Below are 12,558 nucleotides of genomic sequence, written 5' to 3'. Positions count from 1 at the left end.
TTTCAACTTTTTTCTCAAAAACTACTCACACTACAGCTTCCAGACTAGTTTTATTCAATTTTCCAGATATTTTTCCATATGAATCCAGCATAAGTTTTTCAAAAACTAGTCCCCAAACAATTCAGCATCGGTGTATTTCACCAGAGGAACTGAATTCCGGGCGAAATCTTTCACCCTGTATAGCTCGCTAATGAAGCGTTCATGGATATATGTTTATATGAACTTTTTTTCTTATTTTTACCTCTACTATCACCTATTAAAATATTTTACCATAATTATGAATCACCCTGTATAACTAATAAGATTAGAAGAGAACGATTTTTGGGTTAGATTCCGGAAAGTTAGTAAAGGGGTATAGGATGAAAGATACATATAGAAAGAAGAAACATTCGATGAAAGAGAGTTAGTAGAGCTCAAAAATAATAATCTATTTATCAATTGAGCAGCATAATCTTTCACAAGATCTCTTGAATGTATTGTAGCGGTCATAGAAGGGATCAAGGAATGGGTTTAGTCTATTGTACAATCTCATTGTTCTATTTAGGTAGGGAATTGAAATGGTGAGCGGTTCTGACAAACGGTATTTGAAATAGCATAGTAAGTCTTGGTCTTTTGCATGAAACATGAAAATTTAACAAATTGATTAAATCTGACATGAATATATTATTATTTAGAATTTCATATAATAACATTAATGCTCTAATGGATCTTCTGGTTTTCAATTATTGGACTTTAAATGTTGACCTTGAGGTTTCAGTGGAACAAGCTATTGGGCAAAATATATTGTACTTTTTTGAATAGAGATATAATGCCAATTACTCCCATGTGATATGACTAAATAATTGAATACAGAGGAAATACAGCTCTAAAGCTTCGTTTTCACCAAATTTATTAACGAAATGTTAATAACTTAATCTTTATAGATTCTATTTGATTGAACATAATTTATCATACACATGATGAACATATGTGTTTGTCAAGTTCCGTTATCAACATTATGTTAATAACTTTGGTGTAAACGCAGCTTTATCAACTGATTTCTGTAACTTACGAGACTGATTGTCTTGGGGTGGTACTTGAATGGAAGTGGAATGGGAGTTATCTTTGTTGAATCTGAAATATTTGGAGAGAATACTGTTGGATATCTATTGAGGGGAGATCAGTCAGATCAGTCTAATTCAGGTGTGAGAGCAAGCAATCAATTCAATGAAACAACTACAAAGAAGGACTCATGAACGGTTCAAATATGAGAGATTGTCAAAGTATATTTGAAAGAAGTCAGGAGCTATTTGAGGAGTTTTTTAGAATCACAATTCAAGATCAATGGCTACTTGAAATTTATGACTGATTATTGTAACATAGTTTAAATTATCTTGAATTGTATTCGTGCTCATAAGGAAGGACTCTGGTATTGCACATAGAAACTGAGCCTTAAAATTTGTACCTAGAAAAAGTTGCATTATTACTAGAAATTTTGTTATTTTTACTATTTATTAGGTACTGTACATTGATTTTTGTGATTATAGAGATCAACTACTTTATTCTGAATCACGATAAGGATAAATAGGGAAATTGTGAGATGGGGATAACATCCATAGTTAAATTTACATAGCATCAATTTGAAAGCTCTGTTAATAATGATTTGAACGGAACTGCAATTCTGGCTTGGTATTGCCTCTTCATGTTCAGTGAGAATAGAAAGCTTCAGAGTAATTCGTTCTCACTGTATGTGATAATATTGGTGATATTTGGTAACATTATTTGTTAATATTTGAACCGAATGAGCAACAAATTAATCTACTTTCAGATTGAAAATTCGCAACTTAACAGGAGTACAGTGTTATCATATAGTATCTCAGGTAGGCCTACCCTTTTATTTTTTTGTTCTAGTAATCTGATGATGTTCATTTAATTATCAAGTGTCTAAATTATAAAGAGTAATGGAACAATAAAAAACACAAGAAAAGCGATGAATAGAAATTTTGAATCTTCATTCTTCATAAAATAAGGATAAGATGAAGGAATCAGACACATAATATATCATGAAACTTCATTGGAAAACATCAATATCTGAAACTGGAGTTATCAAATTGTGATACCTCTGACTCGTATTGAGAAGGCACACTTCAAATTAATATAATAAATTGTGAGCAAACAACGAAATCCTGATTTTTATCATGAGCATGGTTAAATCAAGAAAATTATCATATTTTTTTAGAGTATTGAAAAGTGAAAATCTAGATACAGCGCATGTCAAAACAATAGACAAAATTATTAATTGTTGGAGCGCCATAGTGAAAATGAGATGCAATGTAAAAAGCAGTATTATTCTGTTTACTACGATGGAGGGAGTAAGCCGCGTCGGCTGTTTCCCCTCCCACAGCGTCAACTTGAATCGCAAATACATAACAATATACATCAATGGATTCGCAATGGAAGTGGCTACAATTATTATTCGTCTCATTTTTCTTTAATATTACTTGCTTCGAAATTAATCGGAGAAAACCAAAAAATCAAATCGTAAAACCCCTAAATTTTTACATATATATTATTTTATCAAGGAAACGGTTCGATTTATTGAGCAAATGTATATGACTAATAGTAATTGTAGTACTCGATTTAACGAATCGAATGACATGAATGATAGATTTTTTCCCGATTAATGGTTACAGAGATAATTGATTTCCTGTTTGCTGTTTACTATGGCTAAGAAAGTCACCCGCGCAGTACCGCGTCGACTGTTTCCCCTTCCACGGCGTCAAATCGGATCACAAAAACATAACAATATACATCAATGGATTTGCAATGAGAGTGGCTACATTAATTATTGGCTCATTTTTCTTTGAAACTACTTGCTTTGAAGTTAATCGAAGAAAACGAAAAAATCAAATCACAAACCCCTTAAATTGTAACATATATATTATTTTATCAGGAAAACTGCAAATTTTATTGAAAAAACGAATAGAACTAATATTGTAGTCCATAATGTAACGAATCGAATGGCATAAATATGATAAAACTGCTTCCGATCGATGGTTACAGAGATAATTGATTTCCCGTGTTTACCTGCATTTTTCATGTTTTAGGGGGCTGGCGCGGAAAGCTCCAAGGGGATTTCTTGGGACTTTTGGGAGAATGACCCTCTAGGAGGGTTCTATCGATGGTAAGAGATTCAGCTTTTATTTAATTTTCGGATCGAAAAAAACTTTATTGACAGGGCTATTATGGAAATACAGCAATAGACTGGCCACTCCACACATCTGTATTCTGTATAATCACTTGTCAGCTGATTTATGATGAATAAATCTTTAGTCTAATTTTCACTTTCCTTGCCCTATTACCATAGGTGAGGAAAGTATTGCTTTCCGAAAAAAATTGAGGTACCCCAATTTCTGAATTTCTTTAAGTTTCAAGGTCCCCTGAGTCCAAAAAAGTGGTTTTTGGGTATTGGTCTGTATGTTTGTGTGTGTGTGTGTATGAGTGTGTGTGCGTCCATGTACACGATATCTCATCTCCCAATCAACGGAATGACTTGAAATTTGGAACGTAAGGTCCTTACACTATAAGGATCCGATACGAACAAATGCAATTTCGATCAAATGCAATTCAAGATGGCGGCTAAAATGGAGAAAATGTTGTCAAAAACAATGTTTTTCGCGATTTTCTCGAAAACGGCTCCAACGATTTTGTTTAAATTCATACTTAAAATAGTTATTGATAAGCTCTATCAACTGCCACAAGTCCCATATCTGTAAAAATTTCAGGAGCTCCGCCCCATCTATGCAAAGTTTGATTTTGGATTCCCAATTATCAGGCTACAGATACAATTAAAACAAAAAATCTTATGTGGAAAAGATTAAGCATGAAAATCTCTACAATTAATGTTCAGCAACATTTGCACCTATGATTGAAAATAAGCTCGAAATTCGAGAAAATGTGATTATCCAATTACAAACTGTTGGCAACTGTTGATTCTATTAAAACATTCACTATGGAGAGATAGCAGACCTCGTATGTCTACAGCGTTATTGTCCTGTCACCAGCTGGCTCAGATCTTTGTTTATAAGTAGACTTGAGATGCGCGGGAACACTAGCGTCAGGTGATCAATTCTCATAACGGCAAGGAAAGTTGTGTGAGTGCGCCACACAGATTTTTACTCTAATATTGGCGTATGGAGGAGGCTCCTTCTTCCTTTTATATTATCCTTGAAATGCAAAATTTACAAAAACCTTGTATATACGTCGACGAGCAATTGAATAAGGAACATACCTGTCAAATTTCATGAAAATCTATTACCGCGTTTCGCCGTAAATGCACAACATATAAACATAAAAACATTTAAACATTTAAACATCAAGAGAAATGCCAAACCGTTGACTTAAATTTTAGACCTCACTTCGCTCGGTCAATCATTCACTCTGGAGAATATGCAAACTGAGAACCACTTGTTCAGCAAAGGTAACATAGAATATTTTAGTCGAAAACTTTAAACGGAGAGCAGCTTCTTGTATTAAGCAAATAGTTTTCACTAGTTAACCGCTTCGCAGTTGCTAATGCCTACTCCTTCTAGTGGAGCACACAAGTTGCTCAAACTCATCTCAGACTCATCCCAATGCAAAGTTCTGCTCTAGAAACTAGAGCTCCATTCTTCCGATTTCTAATCTACGAAAGAATTCAAAGCAACTCGGCAGCGCTTGATTCCTATTCTCATGTTTGTGTTCTTGAGTCTCTATTTTAGGTGTTACTCGTTCCACTAGAATATTGAAAAGTATCTAGCAGAGTTTATAGCAAATTATCTGGACGTTTCTTTGGTTTGCTCATATTCCAACTCCCTATAAGCTACTTTTGATTGACTGAATCTAGAAGCATCCAACTTGTCATGACTTTCTTCAAATTTCAAAATTGAACAGTGGATCGAACAATAGATTACAGTTGAATTATTAAATTCCAAATCTAACACTGGGGTGTAACACACTCCAAACATTTTTATTTGACTCTTTCCTCCTTCAGAACGGACTATTCGGATATTTCACACCTATATGAATTCAATTTGCATTATCCTGATGTAATTGCCCATTGGCCGATTGGTGTTACAGCTCAGTCAGAAATAAAAGTCTTTTACCTTACAAAATCACTCACAATGTACAGTAGTCTATAATCCAGATTTCAATCTGAATTATTTCATAACTGGATTTATATTGACTCCAACTAAATTTTTCTAGGAAATACTTATAAAATAAATTAATGGGTCTACTTTAGGAAGTAATGAGATAACTATGTGGATATGCAGGAATAATTAGGTATGGATTTGTTACCCATTTCATCAGTTCCTGTATCAAATATGAGTAGCCTTAATGCATGAATGTCTGAATAATTTCTATTGGAGAATATGTTGAGTATTGTACGAGAAGCCCATGATCCTTCCTCTTTTGAATGGGTGAACAAGAGTACTCATTTTTGGTTTTTAGGCTTTTAAAATGCAGGTGAATAAAGTTGAACAAATAATGAAAATGCGAAAAGTAAATTTCCCAAATCAATACATTTCAGCGGATAGAAGTGAATTGACCAGAGAATACTTTCAATTGTTAGGCCTATATAAGGTTAAATACACCGTAAATGTTGACACGATAATTTTCAATCTTATAGTGACTATCACAACATTAACAAGTATCATATTCCAAACATAAAATTATACCTCATTCTTTCCATATTCGAGCATCTTTGTTATGAATACTGTATTTTAGATTTAATGTGGTTTTCAGAGCAAAACATTCTTTCAAGGCTTCAAAATAAGATCAGTTTGAGTCGTAGAGTAACTCCTTAGATTCCGAAATCCTTTCTCCACAAAGTCTTTACTTTCTCACTTCGAATGATATTATTTGATTCTCTAAATGTGAATTTAGGAAAACCAGTGAATGAGAATTAACATATGATAATTTTATCATTCTGGTTCAGAGGCTAAAACAATGAATGAAGGTTAGATTTATAGGAAAATATTTCGAAGAAACTCTTTCGAAGGGACATGTCTAATCGATTGTTTATTAAATCATGATGCTTATGATGATAGTGATGTTATCAGATTCGATAATATTGATGTTTTTGGTTTATAGATTTTTTCTAATTCTTATTATAAGCTGAATTTAAGTCGGACCAGGCAATAGCCTAATCCCTGTTCGACACTAATCGACACCAATCGAATAGGCTTCCTATCGAACTAAGCTAACGAATACAGAATCTCACTAACTCTAGTGGGGGAAAACTAAAACAAGTAATTGACGATAGAGGTTAGGTGAAGCAGAGTAGGTAACAAACCATGCGTTCCACTGATCTACCTCACTCTATCATAGAACTCGAAACAATCCAACACCACTAATGTATTCCACTTACAATACTAGTCATCTCGTTAGTAACAAGGCACACGTTGCATGGGCCAATTCGAAACGATCGATATCTGCTGATGTATTCCACTTACATTTTCGGCCAGCCGACTCAGGTCCTCGGAGATGCAGTTGGAATAATCGGGCGTGAGCCAAGCGGCTTTGCCGGGCGCCGAGACCGAGCAGAGTCGGGTGGCGACGCCGGAGTAGCGGGCCGGGCACTCCACTTTGGCCGCCCCCCAGGCACCGATCTCCGCCCAGCGAACTCCACCCACCCCCGTGTCATCAGACTCGCACCAGGGAATTGCCGATTTGTTGAGCACCTCCACGTCCACACTGGCTTCCACCGGCTCAGCGTTGCTCTGCACCTGGCATGTGTATCTGGTGCTTTTCTGCAACATTGCAACATGCGATGTGTGCTTTATTCATTGTGGAGGGCTATTGTGTGATCCAAGGAGATAGTGGGTTGATCATACATTGCGGAGGATGTTTTTAAATTATAAAGAGAAGAGTGTGTACTGTGAAGATTGTTTATTGTGGAGTGGTCTTGAATGATCAAAGGAGATGGTGAGTTGTTTATGCGTTTTGGAAGAGGTTTTTGAACCATCAAGAGAGATTTTGTGTTGTAAAGATTTCGTGTATGTTTATGTATTTGAAAATAAGGTGAACGATTCATATATCGTGGAATAATATTGTTCATCAAAAGAAGTCATGTATTGAGTGAAATATTTTCGGGTTATCAAGAGAGACAGTGTATCTTAGCAGATACAGAATGGATCTTAGTGTGATTGAGTGGACATTACTGTCCAAAAATCCCCCCATCAACAAATGAAAGTCATTCTATCCTATTCTATATCATGTTTTTGGGTTATGTAGAGAGAATTTATTATTCTGAAATCAAAGAGATAGTGTGGAGCTTAACGTATTATGAGTGTTCTCTTTCGGTTATCGATAGAGATAGTATATGGTTGGTTATAATTATATTGTGAAGATGTTACATATTAGAGCACGTGCGGATAATCATAAAAAGTGTAAAGTACGAGAAGGGTATAGTTCGTTTCAACATACCAAGTTATTCATATTATTCATTTATTTATTCATTTACAAAAACAACTAAGGTAAAAACAATAGGTATTTGCCCAAAACTGCTTTAAACCTTAATTGGGAATGCACAGTCTGAAGGTTATGTTACTTACGTAACTTAATATTAGTAAATTAATAGTATTATAATGATACAGTATGTGTGACCATGTAACCATGAAGTATGTGTGTCACTCTAGTACAAACAATTAAGGTTTTGAAGATTGTTGTATACTGACTAGGCCTACTGCATTTGTCCACATAATTCACTTTGTAGTTTTACAGCAGGAAAACCTGAACCTGCTTTATTGGATAATTGCAATTCCTCACTAATTCCCATCCGTAGAAGTCAAACTTCCAACCATGAATGAAGAAAGAATTCAAAGACATTCGAAGACATCAGAATGAAGAAACGTCAAGTGACATTTCTAGTCAATGGCTATAACATGATGCAATTATCCTGGAGACAAGTAATTCCAGAGTTTAATTCCAAAAGCAACATTCTCACATTGTAAGAAAAACCGTAGGTGATATAATTCATCTAGGGTTATATTTTCCCCTCAAAAAGGCGAAAACATCATGAATAATACATCGATATGGTGATTACTGTAGGTGAAACAACGTTGGCCGCCACAGACACAAGCTTCTTACATGTTAACTTACGACACCAAAAGTCTGACAGCTGGGAGTACTCACTCATGATAAGGGAAAACATCATAAGAGAAAGACCTTACCTCTACTTTCCCCCTTTATCAAGAGTAAGGACCTACAACTGTCAAGCTCTTAGTGTCATAAGACAAGTCACAACTTTCTAAGAAATCTCGTAAGCTTTGCAACTTTTTTCCATCCAAGGCATGAAACAAATTGAAGAGGGAAGCGTTTGAATGTCTATCTCACGATGTTTGTCAAATAATGATAAAATAAAACTAACCTAGTTCTTAACTGATATACGAGATTGCATCGACAGTTACAATGCTTGCAACGATCATGAAACGAATAGCTTGTCACTGCGGACAAGTTTTTGTAAATGACTTACGAGATATTTTCAATAATTTGATCATTAAGAAAGTTTTGACACATTATGATTTCAACAGATGATGTAAGTTAGTTCTATTTTAAGTATCAAAATCAACACCATCGAAATGTCAAATTTACAAAAATGATCTAACAATTGAGCAGTTTTTCATTCAGTCAAAGAGAACCTTCATTGAGTCACTTCTCTTCTTTCTCACTTGAATTTTACAATATTCCAATTGGATAGATTTGTCTTTCAATCGTAGATTATAAGAGAGAAGACTTAAAGAGGAAAATGTTCGAATATAACAATGCAATCTTACATTACTATATTCTAATAATAGTATGTAAAGCTCACCTAAATGCTCTAACAATGAATTACTCAACTCATATTATATTCAATGAAAGAAGACCTAAGTGATCTACTCACCTCCCTCCCACCCTTCTTCAAAGGGTGCTCAATATTTTCGATTATTGACACACAGGTTTTTCATGGTATGAGAAAATTATTGTTAAGGTATGATTTTGGATGTGAAAGCTTACTTAGCTGAATGGTGTATCAGATATGTATTATTTAGAATTCACTACCCCTAATGAGATGATAATAAATTTCAATAATTATCGGGGAATAGAACAGTGGTGTTTATTTTGTATCAGTTCACTTATTAGCTCTAGTATGATATTTGTAGCTCACAAACTCTGTTTGTAAGCAGAGTATGATCATAAATCATCAGTATTGCGATGAGCTCTACGATCATTTTTCATATTTTATTCGAGAATAATGTCTTCCGAGTCCGTTACAATTTACCCGGTGAACTTGTATCAAGAGCAATTCTAAGCCGGAATACAGCATGCAAAGTATGCTGATTGATAGCTATAGTTTCAAGTCGTTACTAACTTTAGTTGTGGAAACTACTAAATCATTTCCTGAAATAGATGGTGAGCCAGTTTTTTCATGAGTTGTAGGAAGCATAATAATGTATCAGTATTACCCAACCATTAGTAGTAGTACTCTACAGTATTCTAGTCTACAGTATTCTAGCAGTGGTGGTACATACACTACCATCGTAATATACATTCAGTGCCGTACATGAATTTTTGAAATTTATTTATTTGTAATGGTGTTGTTATGAGTATAATTATATATCACTCCATATATGATTCATTCCCCTATACTTTGATTATCTACTACAGAATTACTATGAATAGAATCATTTTCTATACTATAGAATTCACCTAATAGTGAATTATGATGTGTATGTTCAAACATTATATATTACTCCAGTACTTGATAAGTATTTCGTCGATTAGTGCTTCACGAGAATTTAACAAGAATAACTAATCTGAAATTGTCATAACTTTGTTTCAAAACTAGATTATATCTTAAATTATAAATCTCAGTAAAACTTGCATTTATCACAAAACCTTTGTTATTGTGGACCCTCACTGGAGATTTTCCATATTCTCAAATTTCTTATAGGTTTATGTTGGATCTTAGCGAATAATGCATATTCCATCCGTAAATGTGTTTAGTTTTGAAAGGAATCGATATCGACTTCAAATGTGGATAATCATTTTGACTCAATAATCATGAGACTTTATGATGCTTTATTCTGCTCAGATTCAATTCAAACATTGATAAATTGATTTCCAACCATTCAAGTATGATGAATTATAATCAACTCAATTCTGAATCTTCAGACTTCATCATATACCGTATTATTCATGCATAATGATGATATTCTATCCAACTAAATATTTGTCAAATTTCTACTATGATCTAAAACCTGGAATCTACACAAGACATAATTATCAATCGCATAGTCACATTCCTACCTACTTGAATGTTATACACTCTGAGGATGCTCCCAACAGGCTGCAGATCTTCCCACACTTCACTGTCCTCCTTCATTTTGAACAGATGAGCTTCGTTGGTGTCTTTCCGCTCTTTCAGCCACGAGTATCCATAGAACACCTTGGAATCATCACTTGTCACAGACCACGTGCAGATTATATTCAGAGCCTGTCCCTGTGAATAACATAAATAATTATTATAGTACTATTGAATAGCATTCTGCAAGATCGCAGAAGTAAATAGACTCGGACACAACAGTTTTTCCGAGTTATTAATCAGAAATCGCGAATTATTGATTCAATTCTCCTTATTCCAATAATATTATTAATGATAATGATATTATAATTATTTAATATATAATTGTGATCAACAATTTTATTCTTTTGAGAAGCACATCTTAAAATCTATAACAGGTAGTGTAAGTTGAGTTTATTGATATTCACATGACATATTGATGTCAGACATTATAATTTGAATCTAATATTCAACATTTGGAATTGTAAATAGATTCAATTGAAAGAATTATTACATTATGATAATATTATCTCAAGAGTGAATCATGAAAAGCATCAAGGTGAATTCTAATGAGTTTGAAAAATTGATAGGTTGAGTCGAGATTCATTGCAATACTCAATTTCATCCTAATGTGACATTCCTCTGCAATCAAACTAGATACATAATGAATCTCAATTGAACTATCCATTGTCTTCAAATCGGGAAATTAGAAGTATTTTTTTTCAGGAAACAATAGAATCTATCATTGGTGCTTCTCACAGGCCTGGAATATGGGGAGCAGCGAAATAGAGGTAGACAATTTATTTTTGAAAGGAAGAGATCTAATAAAAGAGTGTGAGAGGGATGTTATCCTTGAAATTCCATTTGGAACAGAATGAATATGAAAAAAATGAAAATTTTTATTATTTATGCCTTGCTTTCGAGTGTGACATTACGTTTAATTACGTTGAAAAAAAAACACAAGAAAAAATGTTTAAAGGGAAAATGAGAGCGTGATGAGCATAGTGTTTTCTCTTCTCAACACATAAGCGATACAATATCGATATTCTTGTTTTGACAAGATATTGGAAAAGAAGACTTCACTCTGCCAAAGCACATACTGCGTGCAGGGGTTGAAATCGTTATCTATGACGTACAAGAAGAGTAGCGAGAAGGTATATTATCACGAATATATTGTTACACATTCAGGTCAGAGCTAACAAGTAGCCCCCAAAGGCTAGTTTCAGTATTGAACAATGGAAGTTGAGAGCAAACGCTATTCACCTTTTGGATGGATGCAGTGAGAGGTGCCACCTTGACACCTGGGGTCGAGATAACGTCCAGCTTGACACTCTTGCAGTGCTGTGCGCCCCAATCGATGGCCTGACAGGTGTACAACCCTCTATCCAGTGGATCAGCTGATTTCACCGTCAACATTGATGTATAGTGGTCCAGCAAATGATTGGGCGCGTCTATTATTGACATTTCCCTGCAACCAAGGGAGAGATTCGATTCATCCTCTGTTGTGAACGTGTGATCGACATGGACTCTATCCAGATGATAACCTTGTAGTCATTGTAAAAATGATGCATGAATTGATTTTTTTAATGTCTCATGAACCCATTCAAGAGTAGGAGGTATGTATCAGGATGATAAATATGAGAATATCTGAATGATCTAAACCGTGACAGAAATATAATTTGTTCCGTATATTTTCTAGTATAAATAATAATGATAATAAATAGTTTTATTTCCATTTTTGCATAATACAAATTTTGAAAAGTAAATGAGTACTAGTCAATAGAATTATATCAGACTGTACACGTTATCACATATGTGATAATACACATATATTTTTTTTAATGTGAAAATACACAATACAGTATATTTTTTATTTTGTTCAATGATCAATTTATTGTGTAGGCTTTTCACAATACAATGATTGTTATCAACTCTGGCTGACGGCAGAAAATGCCAAACCAATGAAGTATTTCAATGAAGCTAACAAGTAGGCCTATACAAGTATTCCAATGGAGCAACAATTCCATCAACCTGCGCTTTTGAGCAAAGTTTCTGCTTCAGAGATTGGAATTTCAAACGACTACATGAGAAATTACAATTTCCAAGAACTTGGCGTTAGAGTTTAATTAATATTGATGAGTAATTCGAATTGATTGGAGCTACAACAACCATTCTTCCCATAATGTATTCAAATGATTTAAGAGTTCGATGAAACG

The 12,558-nt window shown here is 34.2% G+C and overlaps 1 protein-coding gene across 2 annotated transcripts in view; it reads right to left on the bottom strand.

Moving 5' to 3' along the window:
• Window positions 1-12,558, bottom strand: part of LOC111047221 — a 161,844-nt gene that overhangs the window by 41,686 nt on the left and 107,600 nt on the right. For both annotated transcript variants that reach the window (XR_005572291.1, XM_039436533.1), the window contains exons 10-12: window positions 11,606-11,810; window positions 10,313-10,501; window positions 6,474-6,770 (exon numbers count right to left, since the gene is read on the bottom strand). Coding sequence is in view for 1 of the 2 variants with exons in the window: in XM_039436533.1 (XP_039292467.1) it covers window positions 6,474-6,770; window positions 10,313-10,501; window positions 11,606-11,810 (691 nt within the window). In the remaining variant the exon portion in view is untranslated. The remainder of the gene's footprint in view (window positions 1-6,473; window positions 6,771-10,312; window positions 10,502-11,605; window positions 11,811-12,558) is intronic.

The sequence above is a fragment of the Nilaparvata lugens genome, chromosome 10, assembly GCF_014356525.2.
Source record: "Nilaparvata lugens isolate BPH chromosome 10, ASM1435652v1, whole genome shotgun sequence".
Lineage (NCBI taxonomy): Eukaryota > Metazoa > Arthropoda > Insecta > Hemiptera > Delphacidae > Nilaparvata > Nilaparvata lugens.
The sequence above is the reverse complement of the archived record's forward strand: the minus strand, read 5'-3'. Positions and strand labels throughout refer to the sequence as shown.